Here is a 22,344-nt window from a genome sequence, read left to right on the forward strand (position 1 = left end):
GCGGCGCAGAGAGGAGAGGGCAGGGTGGCGGGGGATTCTCTGACCGGCTGGAGCGGCATCTAATAACCAACTCGCAAAATAAAACAAAATAAAAACAAACCAACAAACACGAAAACACCAGACATTATGATACAGACTTATAATTTGCACCGATGTTTTTTCGAAATTCTATAGTATTCTATAAAGTGAGCGCGAGAGCCCTCGGTGCGCCTGCTCGCTGCTGAAGTCAAAGTAAACTTCATTGTCATCTCCGCTACATACACTCCAGTATATAGAGAGACGAGACGACGAGGCTCCCGTTACAGCAGTGCAAGTAAACAAACAATAAATATAAGAAGAGTAAGAAAATAAAAATACACTTTAGGATTAGGGGTAAAGGGAGTGTTCGCCCAGGGCGCCAAATAGGCCAGGACCGCCACTGGATCAAGTGTAGCAGAGATTCAAATGAATTTTAGCTGATGATCCACTGACTGAATTCCACCTTCATAAAACTTTATACCATTTAGAAAAAAGACAGCATAAACAAGATACTGTCAGTGTAGAGGATGGAAATCAGCCAGGACAACTCATGAAACACCTGCTAACACCTTGTTGAATTAATTTGTGTAAATCCACAAAGAGCAGCAGGTCATCTGATCACAGCCTATACACTAAGAAAATATACTGGAGCTCTCAATAGAAGTTATTGTGTTATTATACTTTTCCCCACATTGAGCCATTACAGCCAATTTTAGGGTTCCTCCACCTGCTGAATCCCACTTTAACCCCTGACTGTACCCTGTTTAAAGGCAACGTAGAGTCTACAATGTAGGCAACAAAAAATAGATATATATTTTTTATTTTCTTTCTTTTTTTCAGATTCTGTTTAACTATAGAATGTCGGTACTTTTCCACTGAGATTTAAAACCACATTCCAAGAAATCATTTTTTACATTTTTTCCAGCTCGTGCCCATATAACTTAAGCTTGACTGATCATCAACTTTTCCTTAAAAGTTCTAGGATGCTGCTCTGTTCTAGGATGCCCTCTGGACCCAGTGGAGGTGGTGAGTGACAGGAGAATGGCAGCCAAGCTGTCATCCCTGTTGGACAACATCTCCCACCCCATGCAGCAGACTGTGACAGCACTGAGCAGCTCCTTCAGTGGGAGACTGCGGCACCCACGGTGTGGGACGGAGAGATTTCGCAGGTCTTTCCTCCCCACTGCTGTCAGACTCCACAACAAAGACTTTTGCAGCTGATCAAACCCTCACATGTGCAATAAGACTGCTATATGTGCAATTCTTGTACAATTCTTCTTCTGACGAAGTTGTACTTTTGTATTTTCTTACTCAGTTGTATATAGCATTTGTATTTCTATTTTATTCTATTGTATATAGTATTTTATTTTATATTATTGCATTGCATTCCAGTGTCTTAAACACACACACACACACTCTCTCTCTCTCTCTCTCTCTCTCACACACACACACACACACACACACACACACACACACACACACACACACACACACACACAGAACAAAAACAAAAAACATTGTCTAAACTTCCGCTTTGACGAGTGTACCATCATTTATGTCCGCCAGCTCTCAGGTTCAAACACTTTGGTTCCTATTCCTACCGTCATTTATACGGGTTCTTCTTCCGGGCACGTTATTGTTGCATCAGCATCCAGCCTTTGACTACTGTGACAATGTCGGCTTCGGGAGATCCGGGTACAGTAAATAATATATGGTGTTTGCTTTATGGGTTCGTTAGTTGAAAAACCGCATAAAGCTATGACAGCACAACCTAACGCATTTTGATGAAGTGTCACAGCGAATATGCTAACGCTCAGGCTAGCTAATATGTAGAGCTGTGTCCCAAAGTCTGCAGTTGAGCCGCTTAGCTAAAGGAAACACTGTCAATGAGTGACAAGCCGAATTTCATATAAAAAATACAGCTTAAACTAATACTTAATACCTCGGCATAAATACAGGGCAGCAAATACTATTTAGCAATTTGTCTGCGTTTAAAAAAGGTAGCCTCATCTTCGGCTCATTTATCCAGTCAAACAGGATGTTATGAAGTAACTACAGTTTATTCTCTTTTATTTGTTTGTAGTGTTTTAGTGAACCTATTCGACTCTGTGTGATGTGTGGGGTGTTTTTGTTGAACTGTGGTTTGTTTAAGTCTATTTTCGGGTTTAAGTTCCATCTTCTTTCGTGTCATCTTTAAGAATATTATTAGCATCCGACAGTATCGCCTTTTTGTTTGATATTTTTACAAAGGTTTATGCACAGCACAACAATGAAATAAAACAGTCGAGGTGTGATTAAAGTGCAGACTTTCAGCTTCAAGTTAAGAAGGAAATGAACCTAAAATAACTATGAAATTGCTTATTAGTACGTTCCTAATTTACCTTTAAACCAGTGAAACCTGACCCTTTAAAACATTGGTAACATTAACAGTTTTACCAATATATTTGCTGTATTTATTTTCAGCCCCTTGAATCGATAAAAAATGTGTTCCTGTCCAAATACTTGTTGACCTGCAGTTAGAATTACAGCTCAAATAGTAATACAGTATGAAAATCACGGGTTGCTTCTATAAGACATGTAACCTGCACCTTTAATTACATTTTTTTCCTCCATCTTTTGCTTTCTCCTGTTTCCACTCAGTGCTTGCACCTCTTTTGTTTTCTTATACACATATAAGGTTCTCTGTGAGTGGCTAAAGGCCAGTGTTATTCAGCATTAGTTCTGCTAGGCTATGTTTGGGTAGCGAGTAGTTTCATTTAACTCACTCATAAGTGCAGTTTACATTGGACGTGTGCTGACTTTCCAACTGATCGAGTAATTCTTGGCTCTGACCAAAGTCATTAGTGTCATTGGTTATTCCACTGTCCGGTGGAGTAAGGTGGTAATTCTTTGCGAACATTTGCCCTCTTGTTTCTGCAGCCTTTGAGTATGGCTTCTTGCTACAGATAAGTGGGGAGGCTGCACTGACAGTGGCCCTGAATGACTACCTAACCTCACGCAGCTACCTGGCTGGGTTCAGCCCCACCCAGGTCGACCAGAAAGCCTTTAAGCTCCTCCACAGACCCCCAGATCCACAACATGTCCACGCTCTGCGCTGGTACAGACACATAGCAGCCCTGCAACAGGACCTCAACCCAGAAAGCAGCAGTGAGTAGAAAGCTGAAGGCATGAACAGGCTAGATGTGGTCCTGCGCCTGCTGGCCGTGGATGTGGAGGCACTCTGAGGCTGTGACGTGCCCTCTTAAACAAACTGACTCTCAGCATGAACTAAGGCTTCCTTTGCAGGCACTGGAATGAACTCTGTTTTAGCTTGCACTTTTGATGTCAGTCATAGCAACTTGATGTGTGTGGTACCTGCAGCTAAGCGCTGAGGAGACTCGCGTTATCGCTGTGTAAACACGGCAGCAACAGCTGGTGAAGACCCCACAGGCTCTTTGTTCCCATACCTGGCTAAATAGCTTAATATTAATAAGGACAACTTTACAAAAAATGTAAAACATCATGAAAAGAAAGAGTAACTGATGATAGAACACAGAAATGTTTATTTATTAATCTAAACGATGTGTAAGAGCGTACTTGGATTTTCTCAGTTCTCTTACCAGAGCTGCCACCTAATAACTCCTGGAGGTTACGTGGCTGATGTGAGTGGGAGTGAAACTTTTATTAAAAAAGCCAGTAAATAGTAAATTTGACCTATTATGCTCACTTTCATCACTGTATTTTTATCCGGGGACTCCAGTTCGTTGTTTTGCTCATCTGAGTGCAAAGTTGTCTTATGCTGTGCCAGTCTCGGATGTCTAGACTTCCTTCATTTCTTTCACCTTCACTTTCCATTTAACTCTGCTGTGTTACTGGAAAATTCCATTCTTGCATTCTTCTTTACAAGGACACAGTAGACACGATAGATGTAAGTTTGGGGTCTGAAAGGTGAAGCAAAACCAGAAATGCTTCAAAACTGTATATTTTTTTAAAATTTATTTTTACCATGTGGTTGTTAAAAGACTTCTGGTTCTGTAGACATCTGGGGACAGCAGCCTCCCTCACGCTGTGTCCTCAGTGGAGTTTCCTGGGGAGTTCTTGGGCTTACCTGCTTCTTTTGGTCACTCTAAAAGAAAAGAGGGTTATCAAGGATATGTTCACCAGCTAATGACCAGTGACTCTGGCCATGTTAAATAAAAGTGTTGACCATTAGCAATCTTAAGCACAATGTGTCCACTTGAAGTTGTTTTTTAACTAATCATATGGGGTATCTAACTATTTTTAGATTCCATATTCTAGCAGGGTTGCACTGCTTGTGAACAGTATATATGCTTTCCCTTTGTGCAGACTGCATCAACTCTTTTTCTGATGCGCTGTGTGGATGTTGAACCCTGCCTTTGAGCAAATATTTGACTGGAAATTGAAGCTCAGTAGGTAGACACAGTGACAGAAGTTCAGACTAAAGAGGAAATATTTTCTTTCGTTGACACTGATGAAGAGGAAACTTTATTGTGTGTCTTTGATAAGAATGGGATGATGAGAATATTTATATTTATTGTTAACTACTGTTGAAATATCACACTCCTCAGCACTGCACTAGAACCTATAATAGATTTCTGTCATTGCTGTACTTTAACTATTTCAAGCAAAAATAAATCCATTTACATGTGTCACAGTTTTCAAACCATTATCACAGCATTGGGCATCAGTTCTTTGCTCTTTCACTGTCTCATGTTATCTGATGTGAGCTCTGAGTCACTGTCTTATTGGTAGCCTTTATTGATTAGTCTTATTAATTAGCCCTAATGGAACATGATGTCACCAAAGCATCCATATGAATAGCTTCGACAGAGGTAGAACCCCTTTTCTTATGATGTGAAAACTGAAATTGTCCCTTGTTCCTTTCTTTTTTTTTTTTAGTCAAAGGAAAGCGTGTCCAGCCTCCTTGGTCTCCACCAGCAGGAACAGATGTTCCTCAGCTGCGACTCTACAACAGCCTGACAAGAGCAAAGGTAGAGACGAATGTAAAGCCCACATCAGTGCTGGTGTTGCTGGGAAATGAGGTCCTCGTGAAGTCGCTACATTAGATACCGCATCCCTCAATGTATATATAGCCACAGGCTGGACAGAGTCAGTTTTATTTATACTGATGCAGTGATGTGAAATTGAAACGATAAGCTATGATTTGCAGGCAAATTAAGATTATGAGGCCTGTTAAAGTTACAAGGGATTAATAAGGGGCTGCAACAATTCACCGAGTAACTCGAATAACTTAAAAAATAATCGATGCAAATTTTGTGCTTTGGCGCTTCGTTTATTACACGAAGCATCTGTAGCTCTCGGTTTCTGCCATGTAAATGTGAGCGTTTCGCCCACATTTGTGACTAAAAATTGGAGCTGCAATAGAAACGTATGTAGGAGCAGACATGGGAATAAAAGTATGACAGTGCACGTCATCCATTGGACAGGTGGGCAGCCCGACGCAGGGCTAAACCACTGAAGCAAAATTTGTTCATGGAAAAAAACACAATTCTAAAGAGTCTGTGATCGTTACTGTACAACTTATAAAAAGAAAGAATGCATATATATTTAGATTATTTCATTCAAGTTTTTAATAGTGACAGGATTTAAAGCCTCACTGTTTTCCAAAGTATGCAATCCAGGTATGATTTAAATAATTTATAGTCACATTTCTTTTGACTGATGTATCTTGTGACAGATGTGCTCTCATTCTTGGTATAGAATGCAGCACTTTCACTTCACATTTGTAGATTTAATGCATATTTTTATAGTCTGCTTGCATTTTGCCACATGCACACACAACTGGTTTCCAAATGATTTTAAGTGTAGTGAGATGGTCTTTAGCTTAAGGCTCTTTGTGGCGCTGATAAACATGCCCGTATTTCTTAGATGAGCGTTAGTCTGGCACAACCAGACTGTTCTGGATCAGGAAGAAGTCTCGACTGAAAAAACAAACGTAGAAATATAACCATCTATGCAACCTAATCTCTCGCTGTGGCTCTTGTTTCTATTACACTGCATTTAAAAATACCGCTGCCACCAGTAAGATACATTTTTATCAGATTTTTTTATTTTAAAGTATTTGTTATCCTCATTTAAGTTCATAACCTCCATGTTTCAGGAGCTGTTTGTTCCTCAGAAAGGGAATAAAGTAACATGGTACTGCTGTGGTCCTACAGTGTACGATGCCTCCCACATGGGACATGCCAGGTAAGCAAGATCAGAGGAATTTAAGCACTGAAATTCTGGGTTGGAAATGATCCTTCATACAGCAAGACTGTTATATTTTTTTCTATTACAACAACATTTTAATGAATAATTTGCTTTATGCAGATCCTACATATCCTTTGATATTCTGCGAAGGATACTGAGGGACTACTTCAAGTATGATGTGATCTACTGCATGAACATTACAGACATAGATGACAAAGTAAGTATGCTTTGATGTGTTTTAGATGTTTTTATTTTTTGCATGAAATGTGGGAGATGGGTTGTCCAAGCTCATCTGTGTCTGTAATGATTAATGTAGCCCTGTTGAAATAAGTGCAAAGTCCTTGTTAACATTCACATTTTCACACATCTGTCTGTGTGTTTATAGGCATGCAGGTAAAAACAGGTTCAGCTTGTAAGCTGACATGTCTCTGAGAAGTTATGGCAGGAATTCAGTGTCTTGTGATGACCTAATTAGACATGGGGAAAACATAAATGTACACATGCAGGTTTTCAGCTGCTCAGAAAATTAGGAGCTCATTTGTATTTGTTGTTTTGTAATGGGCTAAACGGGTGACGCGTCAGGACTACAGGACAGGCCAGTTTAGCACCCAGATTGTCCTACTATGGAGCTGATGTTGCAATACATGCAGAATGCTTTTGAACTTTTGGAATAAGCAAACTCTGCTGTTTTGGTTTATTATTGGGATATTCTTCTTTCAGATCATTAAAAGAGCCCGGCAGAATTACCTTCTGGACCAGTACAAAGAGAAACAGCCACAAGCGGCTCAAATACTGCAGGATGTGCTCAGCGCCAGAACGGTGAGACAGGTTTAAGCCCTGGATGCACTGCACCTGTGTGAAGTACTTATTGATCTGACAATGATGGTGTAAATCTTCTCTCTTTGTTTTCATTGATCGCACAGCATGTATCTCTCTGGAGATTATTGGTCATTATTTAGATAATTAAAATAACACAAAACAGAACTGTGCAGTACTTAGTAAAACAGATAAATACTGCGTTAATGTTAAACATTTATGTCACTGAGTTTATAATATCAGAAGATCTAGTTGCTCCTACAACAACTCTGCTCCATCGGCAGTCTCTGTTGGTTTCCCTATGGGTTGTATCAGTGTTTGTGAAGTAGCAGCTGGTTAACCACAGCATGCACAAACACTAGACTCTATAGACACAAGCATCAGTATACCCTGTACTGTAGCTAGTAGAAGTCCAAGCTTCAGCTCTATCTAAAAACAGAGACAAGCTGAAAGTTTGTTTTTTAATTTCTGTGGATTTCTGTGTGTTATTCTGCCAATTCCAGCCGTTTCAGGCCCAGCTGGCTTCCACCACAGACCCGGACAAGAAGCAGATGCTGGAAAGGCTGGACAGTGCAGTTACAGCCAGTCTGCAACCGCTGCAAGCAGCAATGGAGAGCAAAGCCGCAGATGAAGTCATACGACCTCTGGCACACGTGAGTCTGTTCTGATGTGGTGGCAACTTCAGAGAAATATCACTAGAAATACAGAAAATGCTTTTTTTGTTTTTATTTTGTTTGATTTTTGTGCTTCCAAAATAACTGCAGCAGATTCATGGATAGATGGTCAGTGCTCCACATTTAGACAGTCACAAATACAACAGTGGGAGGACAGATTAGTTTTATTACTGCTTGTATTCACTGCCACCATTTGGGATTAGTAACTCAGGGTTAGTGTGACTGATCTGACTTTCTGAGTTCCAACTAGGAACTCCACCCAGTTTTACCAGGTCTGCACCAAGAACTAATAAGGATCATTTTATCACTAGAATCCTGCAAAACTACTCTGTTAATAGTGACCACGAATAAAAGTGTGGAGCTGGAAATGAGCTCAACAAGTCCAATTAAATTGTCTTTTCTTCCCCAAGGTGTTGTTGGAGAATTCCAAGGACTTGCTGGCAGACTGGTTGGACAAACAATTTGGAAGTCACGTCACAGAGAATTCCATCTTCTCCCTTCTCCCTAAATACTGGGAAGAAGACTATCACAAAGATATGGAAGCACTCAATGTAAGTATAAAAAAGCCAAATGATTTTTTGATTTTCTGAGAAAATCTCTTAACCCTTTAAAACCGGTTGGAGCGGGCACGCTCTGTTTTGCGTAACTATTTTTAAATCCCGGTAGCACTGCAACCACGTAAGCTAGCGCAATAATTTTTTTGCATATGAAACCGGAGGAGTTGTACTTACATCTTATGCCATCAGCTTGTCCTCGGTCACGGTTTCCTTCCACATATAGCTTTGCAAAAACTGCATAAAAAGCACTTGCAGCAACAAAAACATAATATACCAGAAACAGGCTTTGCCGATCCGATCAGCTGTTAATAACACTTCCTAGGTTGGAATAGACGTCAGCGCGAACTTTCGCACGTCCGCCATTACCTGCCCGAAACCGGAAGTGACGTCATTTTCGCGGAAATGTAGTTTTTTACCATCAGGGCCTCATGAGCCTATACTGGTGTTTATAAAAGTTATGTTTGACTTTATGACTTTCTGTGTCGTTTCTGGGATGCTTAGGACTCATATTGCACTGCTGGAAATAGTTTATTTTGATGCATATGCTGCTTTTTTGCAAATTTTCACTATTATATTTATTTTAGTTTTTCCTGCAGTATATAAAAATTGGTGTATCTCAAAAATAAAACTATGAAGACACTTAAAATAAATTTCCTGTGGTGGGAAACTATTTTGTGCAACTTTTTTGTATTTACAGTTTTGAGGGATAAGCCTCTTAAATTTCTCTAACTAGAAATATATGTTAAAAAAGCCAAAACGATTTTCAATTTTTTTGTAGTTTATTGCACTTTTTTGCAATTTATGTAATTACTATGGACTTAATGCAGACATATTATTAAAATTTGGGCTATAATGGTTGTATTGATGTATAGCAACTTGAAATGCTCCCAAAAATGGCTCCACAGCATGTAAAAATATAATATAAGCTGGGCGGACTTGGTTCTATGGTAGGTCTTAAAGGGTTAAAGGAATTAAATAAATGCCCCCTGTAAAAATCCAACACGTGTAAAGAAACTTTTTCTATGATAAATGATATATTCTGTCCACTGTGCTGCAGATTTAAACATCTGACACGAGGCTAAATCAAACAATCATTAGCAAACACAGAAAAGCATATTCACTGTGCTTTTTCTAATGAATGCAAGTGAACTGTTCTGTGTCAGTGTGTGCACCATGATGACACAAGAAAGTCAGTACTTTATTATAAAGCAGTTTCTCTACCAAACTTTATGGAGGTGAAAATTGTTCAGTTCTACTTGTGTTGTTGAACGTTACCTTTTCTGAGATAACAATGGCTGAAACTGCTCTGTCCAAACTTCTGTTACTGGAAGGACACTATGTCTAAAATATCATTGTTAAAATGTGATTTGAAATCAGCATTTTCCTGCTGTAACTGGATTTAAGTTGTCATTTTGGCACACAGGTTCTTCCCCCTGATGTCCTTACTCGAGTCAGTGAATACGTGCCTGAGATCGTGGAGTTTGTGAGGAAAATAGTTTCAAATGGTTATGGGTGAGGAAGATGCTGCTGCTGTTCACAATTTGTGTTGTACCAAACGAACTGCTTGCATCGCTGTCGCTATAGTTATTTGTTTCTCTGGTGTTTGCAGGTACGAGTCAAACGGTTCAGTATACTTTGACACCTTGAAGTTTGATTCCAGTCCACAGCACTCGTACGCCAAACTGGTGCCGGAGGCGGTCGGCGATCAGAAAGCTTTACAAGAGGGAGAAGGTACACTTACTCAGTTTGTCAAACTAAAACAAGCACCACACAACAGGTGCAGACATGCCCGACAACAGACAACAAGTCGGGGATTTTCAGTGCTTGACTCAGTGGGAGCAGAAGAGATTCACCAAGATTTCCCTCCTACCAATATTTGAGTAGATAATAAGTACAATGTTCAGTTTTTAACCTGTTGTCGTTGTTTTCCTGGCTCTGTAGGAGATCTGAGCATTTCTGCAGAGAGACTAAGTGAGAAAAAGTCACCGAATGACTTTGCATTGTGGAAAGCCTCCAAGCCTGGAGAACCATCATGGGACTCTCCATGGGGGAAGGTGAGCCTTCATTTTCAGAGACTTTAAAGACTGTGTGATCATCCTTTGCATTTAAAGCTTTTCTTTTATATAAATGTGAAAGTGTCATTTTAGGCTCTGTGAAATGGAACGAGAATTTGTACTTATGAAAAAGGAAGTCATCAGTGTTTTCTTTGAACGTTGTGACAGGGAAGACCCGGGTGGCACATTGAATGTTCAGCCATGGCTGGCTCTATCTTGGGCGAGTCGATGGACATCCACGGGGGAGGGTTTGATCTGCGATTCCCTCATCATGACAACGAGCTGGCTCAGTCAGAGGTAACTGTTGCAGAAAATGTGTTCCTGTTTACTATGTAAATGCCTGACGTAACACACACTTTGAAACATCCTGATTGTGTTTAAAGCCGTTTCCAGTGATGAAGGGTAAAACCTGTTTTGACCACAGTTGCTTGTGCTGCTTACAGGCGTTCTTTGAGAACGATTACTGGGTCCAGTACTTTCTGCACACCGGACACCTGACAATCTCAGGCTGCAAGATGTCAAAGTCTCTGAAGAATTTCATCACGATCAAGGACGCCTTAGCGAAGAACACAGGTGATACATGTGTTCCTGCTTTGTAGACTGCATCACTTGAGCATACATCACGATTAATAAACTGTCATGGAGTTTTTCCAGCTATGAGGCTGCACAAACTGTCACAGCTCAAAGCCAAAATCATCATTTTAACAGCAAACTGAATGCTGCTGAGGGTTCCCATGATGCATTGGGTGTTTCTTCTTCAGACATACTTTTTCACTTATTATCTGTTTATACACCACGTTGCATTTAATTATTATTAAATGCAATGGTTCCCTCTCTCACCCCAACAGCAGTTGTTACTTATTTTATATCTCAAAAGGAACACATTATCCATAATGAACACTAAGTTCTTCAGTTAGATTAGAACTATTTAAAGGTCTCACTGTTTGTCTCCACGCAGCACGTCAGCTCCGTCTGGCTTTCTTGATGCATTCCTGGAAAGACACTCTGGACTATTCTTCTAACACGATGGAGTCAGCCGTCCAGTATGAGAAGTTTATGAATGTAGGTGAAAGCAAGAACAAAGACAGTGTTGGAAGATTTGTCTGTTTTGTGTTGATCTGTTTTTGTTTTGTTTATTTGTAGCTTGTACTCACTACAGCCTGTACATACTTATAGCTATAGAATATTCATAACATACTTCATACCATGTACATTATAACATACCATAATAGACCCATTTCTGTAATATACTTGCATATCTATATTATTGCTAATATATATTGTAATATATCTATATCACGGCTAAAGCACTTCTGGATGGATGCAAACTGCATTTCGTTGCCCTGTACCTGTGCATGTGCAATGACAATAAAGTTGAATTCTATTCTATTCTGTTTGAAAGGAGTTCTTCCTGAATGTGAAAGACATCCTGCGTGCGCCTACTGACATCACTGGTCAGTTTGAGAAGTGGGAGACGGCAGAGGTGGAGCTCAACAACAGGTGAGAGAGCGACTCAGTAGATTAGAAGACCAGTTTGTTGTTCTTCATCAAAATTTGCACTTTCAGAGTTGTGTGCGTGCAAACACAACACATTCATACTTAAAAATAAAAAGTGACTTGTGTTGTGTAGTTTCTGTGACAGGAAGTCTGCCGTCCACGAGGCTCTGTGTGACAACGTGGACACCCGCGCTGCCATGGAGGAGATGAGAACGCTAGTCAGCCAAAGCAACGGTTACATTGCCAGCAAGAAGAGCGCCAAACTCAGGCCCAACCGCATGCTGATGGAAAGTATTGCTGCGTACCTCACCAACATGCTGAAGGTGAGCACGTTTCTGCTGCTGCGTTTATCGTTTCACAGCTCTCAGAATAATGAATTTTACAGAACACCTTGATTCTGTATGGAGGAGAAATCATGCTGTTTGTTCTTATCTCATTTATACAACATGCCTCATTCATCCATTCACACACATGAAAGTGGATGTGATACACTTTGTTACTTCTCCAAGTTAAGAAACAACTCCATTACTGGGCAAAATCAGTGTGGCTGTAAACTTGACTGGTTAGCTTGGTGGTGACCATATTTATACCTCTATACCAAGGGCTCTCGAACTTCAGTCCTCAAGGGCCGGTGTCCCTGCTGTAACACACCTGAATAAAATTAGCAGGTCATTAGCGAGACCCTATAGAACTCGACTGCATGCTGAGGTGGCGACCCCTACCCCTTGTCAAGTGAAGTAAAGTGTTTGGAAAAACAAAATGTTCATTCACTCATGAGCTGCTGTAAAATGAATCAAATGGCTCGAGGCCTCGAGGGCCGATGTGTCCTGCAGGATTTGCCTCCTCAACATGTCTTGAAGTTCTCCAGAGGCCTGGTAATGAACTCATCATCTGATTCAGGTTTGTCAACCCAGGGCGATATCTAAAACCTGCAAAACACCGGCCCTCGAGGCCTGGCGTTCCCCCACTCCTGATCTATAACAAGGCTGGAAATGGTGCAGCAACCACCAGGGGGCATCTTAAGTTGGACTCTGGTCCATCAAGGTGCAGTAGCATGATAGGCAACTCCAAGCCTCGAGTGCCAGTGTCCTGCAGGTTTTAGATGTGTCCTTGATCCAACACAGCTGATTCAAATTGTTAAATTACCTCCTCAACATGTCTTCAGTTCTCCAGAAGCCTGATAATGAACTAATCATTTGATTCAGGTGTGTTGACCCAGGGTGAGATCTAAAACCTGCAGGACACCAGCACTCGAGGCCTGGAGTTGCCTACGCTGCTGTATTCAGCCTAAGCTTGGTCCAACATTGGCGTAAAAATAACTGCACCAAAACTGTAAAAATGAGTTTTCAGACAAGAACCTGCTGTTTGATTTTTGTGTGTCAGTGAACTTTTAACATGGTCATCGATGTGAATATGCTTTATTATAGGTTCAGTTGTTACCTTTATTTTTTCCAAGAGCCTTCAACTGTATAATCATTGTAATGCGTAGTGTACATAGTAAAGGAGATGCCTAACAAACCCTTCAAATGAAACTTTTATTGTTGTCTAGATATTTGGTGCAGTTGAAGGATCGGATCCCATAGGTTTTCCCATGGGTGGACAAAGTCAGAGTGTTGATGTAAGTGAACTAGTTTTCACTTTTTGTGATTGAATTCTGTCTCTTGTGGCATTATTATTATGAGAAATGTGCTGCATATGAAAAATTCCCCTTAATTGTCCACAGCTGGAGAGCACAGTGATGCCATACCTCACAGTGCTGTCAGATTTTAGAGAGCGCGTCCGCAAAATTGCTCGAGAGCAGAAAGGTAAGAACATGCGCTTTAAACAAAACCGTGTTTACTTTGTAACTCAAAACATCACCTCCATGTTGAATCAGAGAGAACTGAAACATGAAATTCTTCTTCGTCTTTTTTTCTTTTCTTACCTATTCAGTGACAGAGCTGCTGCAGCTCTGCGATGTTGTCCGTGACGACATGTTGCCAGAGCTTGGAGTACGTCTGGAAGATCACGAAGGTAAGATGTCTGTGTTTGCAGTTATAGAGATAAAGAATCTGCTCAGGTTTTGATCTTCCTCATCAGGGCTGCCTCCTTTGCGCAGCTGTCTGTGGACTGGGTTAGTTATTACTGGAATAAACTGGCTACGTCTGTGTCACGAAATCATTATCCGCTCCATTCATCACATCTTTATAACTGCAGCGCATTAAGATGCCCTGCTCAATAAATCCGAGCCTTTACTCTCTTCGTAAGAATGTAAAAAAGTTCTGACCTTGTTTCGTTCTTACAAAGTGAAGAGTGTTGGAAAATAAAGTGGGTGTGTTGCAGGCCTGCCCACTGTGGTGAAGCTAGTGGACAAGGAGACATTACTGAAGGAGAGAGAGGAGAAGAAGAGGGTAAGAGAAGACATCATCACACATCGAGCGCATGTCTGGAGCAGTTTAGGTCCTAAGATTGACAGGAGATAATTTATCCCAATTTAAAGTAAACGATAAGCCAGAAAAAAGAAGTGCCCCCTCCCAAAACTAAAGGACGCTGAGTTTCCATGCATATAAGGACAGGCATTTCAACATCTAACAGCTAGTTTGTTCAGACAACAGAAATTCTTAGCTGATTTACAATTTTAACAGAAGTCCACTGCAAGCCTTCATTTTTATGTAAAATTGTTTTTTAAAAATGCAAACAACATGTGTTTTAAAACATTTCACACAATAAAATTCCATCTTTCACAGATGGAAGAAGAGAAGAAAATGAAGAAGCTAGAGGCTGCTAAGAAGAAACAGGAGCAAGAGGTCAGTCTGATGGTTTATATAGACAGTGACCTTCTACGTTTGTGTCATCAGGAAAATCTTCATGTTTCTGTTACTGTTGCAGATGGCGAAACTGGCCAAGATGAAGATCCCTGCAAGTGAAATGTTTCGCAGTGAAACAGACAAATACTCAAAATTTGATGAAACGGTAAATCCTTATTTTACCTCCCATGCTTAATTTTTCATGAGAAGAACCTGTTAAGCTGGTGCCATGTTGGTGGTGAGGCTCGTGGGCCCTGGTGACCTCAGAAATCTGTTGCTGAGGGCTTAAAACCTGGGATATCTAGGAAAGCAAAGACAAAGATTAGCACCCGGTACTCCAGGTCGCGAGGTGGTCACGGGGCCAACGACCCCACACCACAAAATCATGAAGTTACAGCAATAAAAGTGGGGATTTGGTGCTCACAGCTAGACGTGTGCCTGAGGTCAATGATGTGATGCGGATCCAAGAGTAGGAAAGACCTAGCTCACGGGGATTTGCTTGTACAGACATGAATGTCCTTATTTGAAATGACATCCGCATTCAGTGTAACTGTGTGTGCGTCAGAACTTGAGGAAAATTCAGAAAGGTAATTTAAAGGCTGTTTATGTTTTTATTTTTTCTGTAAAGTTACCATAGAAACGACAGCTCACAAACTGTGTCAACCTGAAAAGCTTTAAAGGTGTGTTTGGTTTTGTTGCTGTTAACAGGGTTTCCCCACTCATGACGTTGAAGGGAAGGAGCTCAGCAAAGGTCAAGCCAAGAAGCTCCGCAAGCTCTACGAGACCCAAGAAAAGTTACACAACGAGTATCTACAGATGAACCAAAATGGCAACTGATTCTGCCGTTCAGCCAATCCATCCACACCGCAGGGAAGAACTATAGAATAAATAATAAGGCCAGAGCTTCATTCTGTGTCTCCTCTTCATCCTATTTTGGTTCAGGAAACAGACGTGTGTGTGGATTGTGTTTTGTCCATTTACGTAACAGTTACATTTACATTCCATAACCATGCAATATGAGAGAAAACCACCACCGGACATGACTTTGTTCTTGCTCTGTTGGAGTTTGGACGTCTTTCACAACAGTAAAATCAAAGCAACAGGTAATAAAGTGGGATTTTGATGATGTGGCGGTGCAGCCTCTGTTAGCAGTGTCTGTTTTTCTTGAAACTCTGTGATACTGCCATTTGTTCAAGTATTAAAGCCTTTTTCTAACCGTTAGTGCTTTCATGAATTAAAGATGCTAAATGGGTGGCTAGCGGATTAATGGGAAACACCAGCTTTAAGTGTTTTGTTTTTTTTGTTTTTTTTTTTTCACCATGAATCTTTGGAACAGCTTCATTAAGATACCCCGGAGGAAGGATTTAAAACATTTAAATTTCAGAGGCCACTTAAGAAACTAGGACTGTTGTGGAGGGCTGCACCAGCAAGCTTAGAAAGAGATCAAATGAATACTGAGTAGAACTGAGTTCAGCTTGTTGTTTCATCCACTTTATCCTGCTGATCAGCAGTGTGTGATATATCACTCTGTGTGTTTGACCTTTTACCTCACGGGTCTGTTAAAGTAACTATGTTGTGTCATTCAAATATAGTTCATTTTTATGCAAATGTGCATTTGTGAAAGGGACTTTTGCTTTTGCTAATAACTGGATCAAATTTTCACCCCTAACAGGGGAAACGACCATTGAATTCATTGTTTCAGTTGTAGAGGTGACTTGTAACAGAAACCATTAGATGGTTTGTGTCTTTCTCAATACCCGTGTCACCTTATACAAGAGTTACCTTGAAAAGCTAATAAAGTATGGTGGACATTTTTATTTTAATTGGATGTACCCTCATTTAGGAGCACCTGGACCTGCTCTGTAGGCTCACACCACATGGACAATGGTATCCGCTAAATATGTGCAGGAACAAAGGATATAGAGGAAAACTAGATGCATCCTGCCCTTAAGTTAAAAGCAATTGCCTCATGGTTGCAGAAAATTAGTGGTACATTATACCCTGCTGTGCTTGGAGCACATGGGAACACAAGTGATGTGTTTTGGTTTTGTTTTTTTTTTAATAACTATAACTGAGCAAAGAGAATCTGTTGGTCCTTTCACTACCTTGAACCTTACACCTCGGACCCCCATCGATTCAGCAATTCCTTAAAACATCTGGGTTCTTTATTTTGTGCCATCTCAACAAAAGGACATTTTCATAGGCCATTTTCAGCTGTGGCATAATGAAACGCTGTGAGATCAAGAAGTGGAAATGAAAATAGAAAATGCCACCAAACTCTCGAGCAGCTGGTTTTTGTTTTTCTTTTAAAAGTCACACTGGGACAATTTAACCCCTGCAACCTGTTGCATGGGTTCTTGTGGCTTGAGTAACACCACATGGCAAGGTGCATTTTGTTATTCAGCCGTCCTTCAGGGGTTTGCATTTTTGTACTACGTGTTCTCCATATCTGTGGTTATAAGATGACTTGAATTGATTTAAGGGATGCTCAAATAAAGAGTAAGCGAGTGCAGTGCTGTATGATTACTTGGTCAGCTTTGTGACATGCTGTGACTGTGGATTCATGTTTAAGCTCCTAATAGGGAGATAATTTCATTATACCAGTGGTTGACAGATCAGAAGAATACCAGCCCAAGTAAACATGCAGGTGATTCAATACTTCTGCATCAGTCACTTATTTTGCTGATTTAAAGGAACGTAAAATATGACACGTAAGGTTTCAAATGTGGTTCTAATTTGAAGTTCACAAATTTGGGTTGCAGCTTTAATATTTAATAAAAATGCATGTATTTCTGTGTCAAACATGTGGCCTGGCCCACATGGAAAACACACAGTGGAGTCCAAGAGTCTGAAGGTATCTTGAAAATCTTTCATATTTTCTTGCAAATTCAGAAATAATGAGAACTTTTAAAGGTTGCTTGTCACAGACTTTCCTCTGCAGTCACCTCGTGCACAATAAACATGTGTGGAGGCGGTTTGGAACATTGCCAGATCATACACACACATAACATGGCTTATCAGGTCTGTTGTCCAAGGACAAAGGTGTACAATACCACCCACCCGCTCCATGATGTGCTGGCCTATCATAGGAGCACATTCAGTGAGAGACTTGGGTTGCCCAAATGCACCACAGAATGACACAGGAGATCATTCCTGTCTGTAGGTATCTCCCTGCACAACTCCTCCATCTAATGCACAGTACACACTGTAATAGTTATGCCCTATTGCACATCCTGTACAGCTTAATTTCAACCTTATATATTTAATTTTTGTTATATACTGAGATATTTATAATTGAGCTATTATATACATTAGAGCTATTTTTTATTTTTTCCAAATTAGTAAAGTATTGTATTATTTAATTTAAGGTTTTTACTGTCTTGGAGCAACTGTGAGCACATAATATAGTCTGGGATTAATAAAGTATTCTGATTCTGATTCTTTGCAATATCTGCCAAATCAGACATGCAGAGTTACCTACAGACAGCTTGTAGTGTCTATGGATGCTGTTTGTATTTCCATGTTCACATTGAATGAAAGTATAGTAAGAAGGTAAATTAATGGAATCTTAAGCAAACATCTGAGTATTTCTTTAATGTGGTTTTTGAAATATTTAAAATGGAAAAATTGACATTGTCCTTAAAAATTCGAAAAGACAAATTCTACAAAATATGGAATGAATGGATTAGCTTTGTGTCCCCCTCTGCCCTGAATTTATGTAAGGCCAGCCCTGAACTGGTGTATCTCTCATGTATTGTACAATGTCAAGTCGACCCTCTACTTCATAATATGTATTGATGTACTTTATGTAAATAAGTTAAACATGCTGCATTATGTATACACTGTCAAGCCACCAAATACACTCTTTGTTATCTGAATGTAAAACAAAATGACTAAGAAAAAGTCCCTTTTTTTGGGGGGGGGGGTTATTTTTTGACTAAATAATATTAATGCACTTTTTCAATAAAAATATAATTTTTTAAAAAAGGAATCTAAAGCAGTAAAAGGGATTGCTACAGCGGGTTGCCCCACAGGGGTTTGTGTCTTCGTCAGGTCCCAAACCAGGGATTTTTCATACACAGTTTTTAACAACAGTTGCCTTTAGGCATAAGACTTACGTATTATTTAGCATTTGCTATAAATCTACTATCTGGCGCTATATTACTGTAGATGAAGCGATGACTGTGAGATAAGGTTACCGAGCACTTTAAAAGCTCATATGGCTTTAATTCCCACCTGAAATCACTAGCCAATCACAAGCGTCCGAACGAAATCGCTACATCCAATCAGATTTAGAGGACAACTATTTGAAAGCTGCTCGTCGCTGTGTTGTTTAGCTACGGAAATAACTGTTTACGGATTTTGTTGGGAAACTGTCCTCTGTTAGTCTGAATTATATGCTCTTTTGCTTGTTCTTGGTCACTCTGTATCCTCGTTGCTGCCCACGGTAAACATGTCTGTGGAAGTTCGTGCTGCGGTGAGTAAAAAGACTTTTGTTTGCTAGAGAAGCACTGCTGTTGGCTGCGTTGATGCTAGCGCTGCAATAATAACGCTATCGTTTCAGTAATGTTAAACACGCTGTAGAAAAATCGGTCAAGCCTTTTTAATGTGCATGTTTGTCTCGTTAGCAGCTCCTAACCGCAGAGAACCGGCTGAAACCGGGGAAAGCCGCCGCAGCAGCGGGTCCGAGGAGAGCAGCTCTCGGAGAGATTACCAACTTTAACGCAGCAGTGACTGTCACAAAGGTAAGAGCATTTTGGTTTGGTTTCTGACTCATTTTGTCTGCTTTGCAGTCACTTGGTAAGTAGGCAATAAAGTCTTATAATAGAGGTCTGATTTATTGGTATGCCTGCTAGACTAGAAGTAGTTTTACTGGCTGACTTTCAACCCAGACTTCATCATCTGTCGGTGTCTTTTGCAATAAACACAAACCTTGTCAACTGTTTTAGCTGAGCCAAAGCAAGAACCTTGCAGCAGACTGAAATCCCCTTAGTGGTTTGCAAAAGGGAAGGTCGCAATAGTTGAAGAGAACTTTATTCCTGTCCAATCTGAAAGTCTTATTAGTGACTCGTGTTGCATTTCCCAACTGTAATGATTCCAAACTTATTTCCTTAGAGAACAGGACAGACAAAAGTGTCAGCCAAGCCATCTTGTGTCCAAGTGGCTAAATCTGCCGAGGTAGCAGTTCGACCGGTCCAAGCAGCTACAGAGCCTCTTCCTTTGGTTTTGGAGGAATCTGCAACTGATGTGTCCATGAAGGAGGAGACTGAGTTGTGCCTGGCTTTCTCTGAGGCACTGCTTGCGGTGCAGGACGTGGATGAGGAGGATGCAGACCAGCCACAGCTCTGTTCAGAATATGTGAAGGATATCTACAAGTATCTGCACAACCTGGAGGTAATTTCTTCCCCTACCTTCTGACACCAGCTGCTGTAGTCTCTGACTTACATCAGTTTGTCTTCTCAGTTGCAGCAGACGGTACGAGCAAACTACATGCAGGGCTACGAAATCACTGATGGTATGCGAGCGCTTCTCATCGACTGGCTGGTCCAGGTTCACTCCAGGTTCCAGCTGCTGCAGGAGACTCTGTACCTCACAGTTGCCATTCTGGACCGCTTTCTTCAGGTGATGTTTCTGAACAGCCTTGTCTATGGGTTTGACCTGGATCTAAAAGGCTTCTTCTGGTTATGCTGCAGGTCCAGCCAGTGTCTCGCAGGAAGCTGCAACTTGTCGGTGTGACTGCCATGCTGGTGGCCTGCAAGTATGAGGAGATGTACGCCCCAGAGGTTGGCGACTTTGCCTACATAACCGACAACGCCTTTACAAAATCTCAGATTCTCGAGATGGAGCAGCAGATTCTGAAGGGCCTGAAATTTCAGCTGGGGCGTCCTCTCCCACTGCACTTTCTCAGACGGGCATCTAAGGTGGCAAATGTGAGTTTCATTATGAATTTAATGTGGAGAAGACTTCAACAGTGTAGGAATCGGCTGCCTCCAATTCATAACTTGCATGTGTATCACTCTGTATTAAAGAAAAATGGCAGCAAGGTGTTAAAGAAACTGTAACAATCTTAAACCTTGACGTGTATGTTTATCAGTCTGATGTGGAGAGACACACGCTGGCCAAATACCTGATGGAGCTGACCCTGCTCGACTACAATATGGTGCACTACAGGCCCTCTGAGGTCGCTGCTGCTTCCCTCTGCCTCTCCCAGCTGCTGCTGGACGGCCTACCCTGGGTAAGTTTAAAGTCACTTTTTATGAACATCTTGCTCCTTCAAGCTGGCTGTTAATTGACCTCCCATCAGTCTCCCACACAGCAGCACTACTCTACCTATGACGAGGTCCACCTGAAGCCCATCATGCAGCACATTGCCAAAAATGTTGTGCTGGTAAATGAAGGGAAAACGAAGTTCCAGGTGAGTTGGCTGAGAATAAATGCACCAGCTCATATCATGTGTGTAGAGACTGACCTTGAGGATCTGTCTCTGTAGGCTGTGAGGAAAAAGTACTCGAGCAGCAAGCTTCTCAAGATCAGCCTCATTCCTCAGCTCAAATCCTCAATTGTCAAGAACATGGCAGCAGCTGTACTCTAACTCAACTTTTTTTCTTTTTATGATCTGAGAATTTGAGCCATTTGTGTTGGCTTTTTTTTTTTTTTTTTTTTTTCTAATGCACCTTGAACTGCATATCCAAGCAAAAGCTGAGAAGTTGTTGTGCGGCTTCCAGAGGATCTACAAACTGCTTCTGTGAAGTAAAATGTCCTGAAGGTTTTTCTCATCTCTAACTTTTTATTTTTTTCCCACCAGTGGAAGATTTTAACTATTGAATGATTAAACATGCCTGTTGGGCAGCAAACAGTTTTGCATCTATTTGTAATGTACCTTGTTGGAGATCGAAATAAAGTTTTAGATGTTCTTAGACTTTAACTTTTGTGTCTTAGAGTGTTGTTGGTGTGTGGGTGGGTGGGGTTTTTTTGTTTCTCTCTCCCCCCATCCCCCCCCCCCCCCCAAAAAAAAACTCATAACCTACTTTTGGTTTTACTTCATCATAGACAGGCAGAAAATATGAGACAATGCAAAGCCTGTGTTCTTGGCATGCATCTCAGTAAAAGGGCTCACAAATGACTTTATTGTGGAAGCTGGGGTGATATCACTGCCTATCAGAACAGCTGGTTCTGAAAGTGAAACGAAAGTCTTGTGGAATAATGTTTGCATTGGAACACTGAACTAAGATGGGGGGTGTGTCCTTATCAAACACATTTCTGTAGCGATGACATGAAACTGGTATTAGAGCCTAAATGGAATGCATGCTAAAACTTAGTGATTTTTAGTGACAATTTATCCCCAACAATGCAGCTCCTGACATCACTAGCACACAAACAGCTCCACTACAGCAAGGTGGCAATTTATTAAGGCTTCTCTGCAGACCAAAGGGAGCCCCATTTCTTAAGCCCTGTGAACTGGACCTGGATAAGCAGTAGAAAATTGACACAATGTTAAGCTTATTATATTAACATCACAAATTCTAAGCCATTTTCCAACTTCAATACATCAGCATACATTTCCTGTCAGTTGGTTGGACACACCCAGGAGTCTAAATGACTCCACCCTATTGGCCTGTTAGGCCTTTTAACTCCTTACCGCCAAACTGAGAACAAAGAACCTCTACTTTAAGAAGACTCCGTTTAACCTTATATCTGATTACCATGCAATGTAAATATTTCTTCACCT

At 40.8% G+C, this 22,344-nt stretch overlaps 2 protein-coding genes across 4 annotated transcripts; both read left to right on the forward strand.

The window, feature by feature from the left end:
* Positions 1 to 1,588: 1,588 nt before the first annotated feature.
* Positions 1,589 to 17,127, forward strand: cars1 (cysteinyl-tRNA synthetase 1). Of its 2 annotated transcripts, XM_084922596.1 has the most exons (23): positions 1,606 to 1,713; positions 2,938 to 3,165; positions 4,918 to 5,009; positions 6,140 to 6,228; positions 6,352 to 6,448; positions 6,952 to 7,050; positions 7,551 to 7,700; positions 8,132 to 8,272; positions 9,702 to 9,790; positions 9,888 to 10,009; positions 10,220 to 10,332; positions 10,501 to 10,629; positions 10,776 to 10,905; positions 11,291 to 11,394; positions 11,735 to 11,832; positions 11,963 to 12,152; positions 13,379 to 13,447; positions 13,553 to 13,634; positions 13,762 to 13,842; positions 14,152 to 14,219; positions 14,556 to 14,615; positions 14,698 to 14,781; positions 15,324 to 17,127. In XM_084922596.1, exons 1-23 carry the CDS (start codon positions 1,692 to 1,694, stop codon positions 15,450 to 15,452), a joined length of 2,466 nt encoding a protein of 821 aa, XP_084778722.1. In that variant the 5' UTR covers positions 1,606 to 1,691; the 3' UTR covers positions 15,453 to 17,127. The 2 variants fall into 2 exon arrangements, with proteins under 2 accessions (XP_084778799.1, XP_084778722.1); XM_084922673.1 differs by lacking the exon at positions 2,938 to 3,165 and having other exon boundaries at positions 1,589 to 1,713.
* A 1,800-nt stretch (positions 17,128 to 18,927) lies between these two features.
* Positions 18,928 to 21,527, forward strand: ccnb2 (cyclin B2). 2 transcript variants are annotated; one of them, XM_084922722.1, is made up of 8 exons: positions 18,928 to 19,092; positions 19,244 to 19,360; positions 19,731 to 20,009; positions 20,079 to 20,237; positions 20,309 to 20,545; positions 20,710 to 20,850; positions 20,920 to 21,030; positions 21,106 to 21,527. In XM_084922722.1, exons 1-8 carry the CDS (start codon positions 19,069 to 19,071, stop codon positions 21,205 to 21,207), a joined length of 1,170 nt encoding a protein of 389 aa, XP_084778848.1. In that variant the 5' UTR covers positions 18,928 to 19,068; the 3' UTR covers positions 21,208 to 21,527. The 2 variants fall into 2 exon arrangements, with proteins under 2 accessions (XP_084778848.1, XP_084778853.1); XM_084922727.1 differs by having other exon boundaries at positions 18,929 to 19,092; positions 19,247 to 19,360.
* The last annotated feature ends 817 nt before the right edge of the window (positions 21,528 to 22,344 follow it).

This window comes from Perissodus microlepis, chromosome 1, assembly GCF_051167445.1.
Source record: "Perissodus microlepis isolate ML-2025 ecotype Zambia chromosome 1, ASM5116744v1, whole genome shotgun sequence".
NCBI classification, from domain to species: Eukaryota; Metazoa; Chordata; class Actinopteri; order Cichliformes; family Cichlidae; genus Perissodus; species Perissodus microlepis.

Coding starts and splice junctions, on each gene's coding strand:
- cars1 (XM_084922596.1), top strand. CDS start 1,692: ATGTCGGCTTCGGGAGATCCGG. Junction 10,333..10,500: donor GGGACTCTCCATGGGGGAAG/GTGAGCCTTCAT, acceptor ACGTTGTGACAG/GGAAGACCCGGGTGGCACAT. Junction 13,448..13,552: donor GACAAAGTCAGAGTGTTGAT/GTAAGTGAACTA, acceptor AATTGTCCACAG/CTGGAGAGCACAGTGATGCC.
- ccnb2 (XM_084922722.1), top strand. CDS start 19,069: ATGTCTGTGGAAGTTCGTGCTGCG. Junction 19,093..19,243: donor CTGTGGAAGTTCGTGCTGCG/GTGAGTAAAAAG, acceptor TTGTCTCGTTAG/CAGCTCCTAACCGCAGAGAA. Junction 20,851..20,919: donor TGCTGGACGGCCTACCCTGG/GTAAGTTTAAAG, acceptor ACCTCCCATCAG/TCTCCCACACAGCAGCACTA.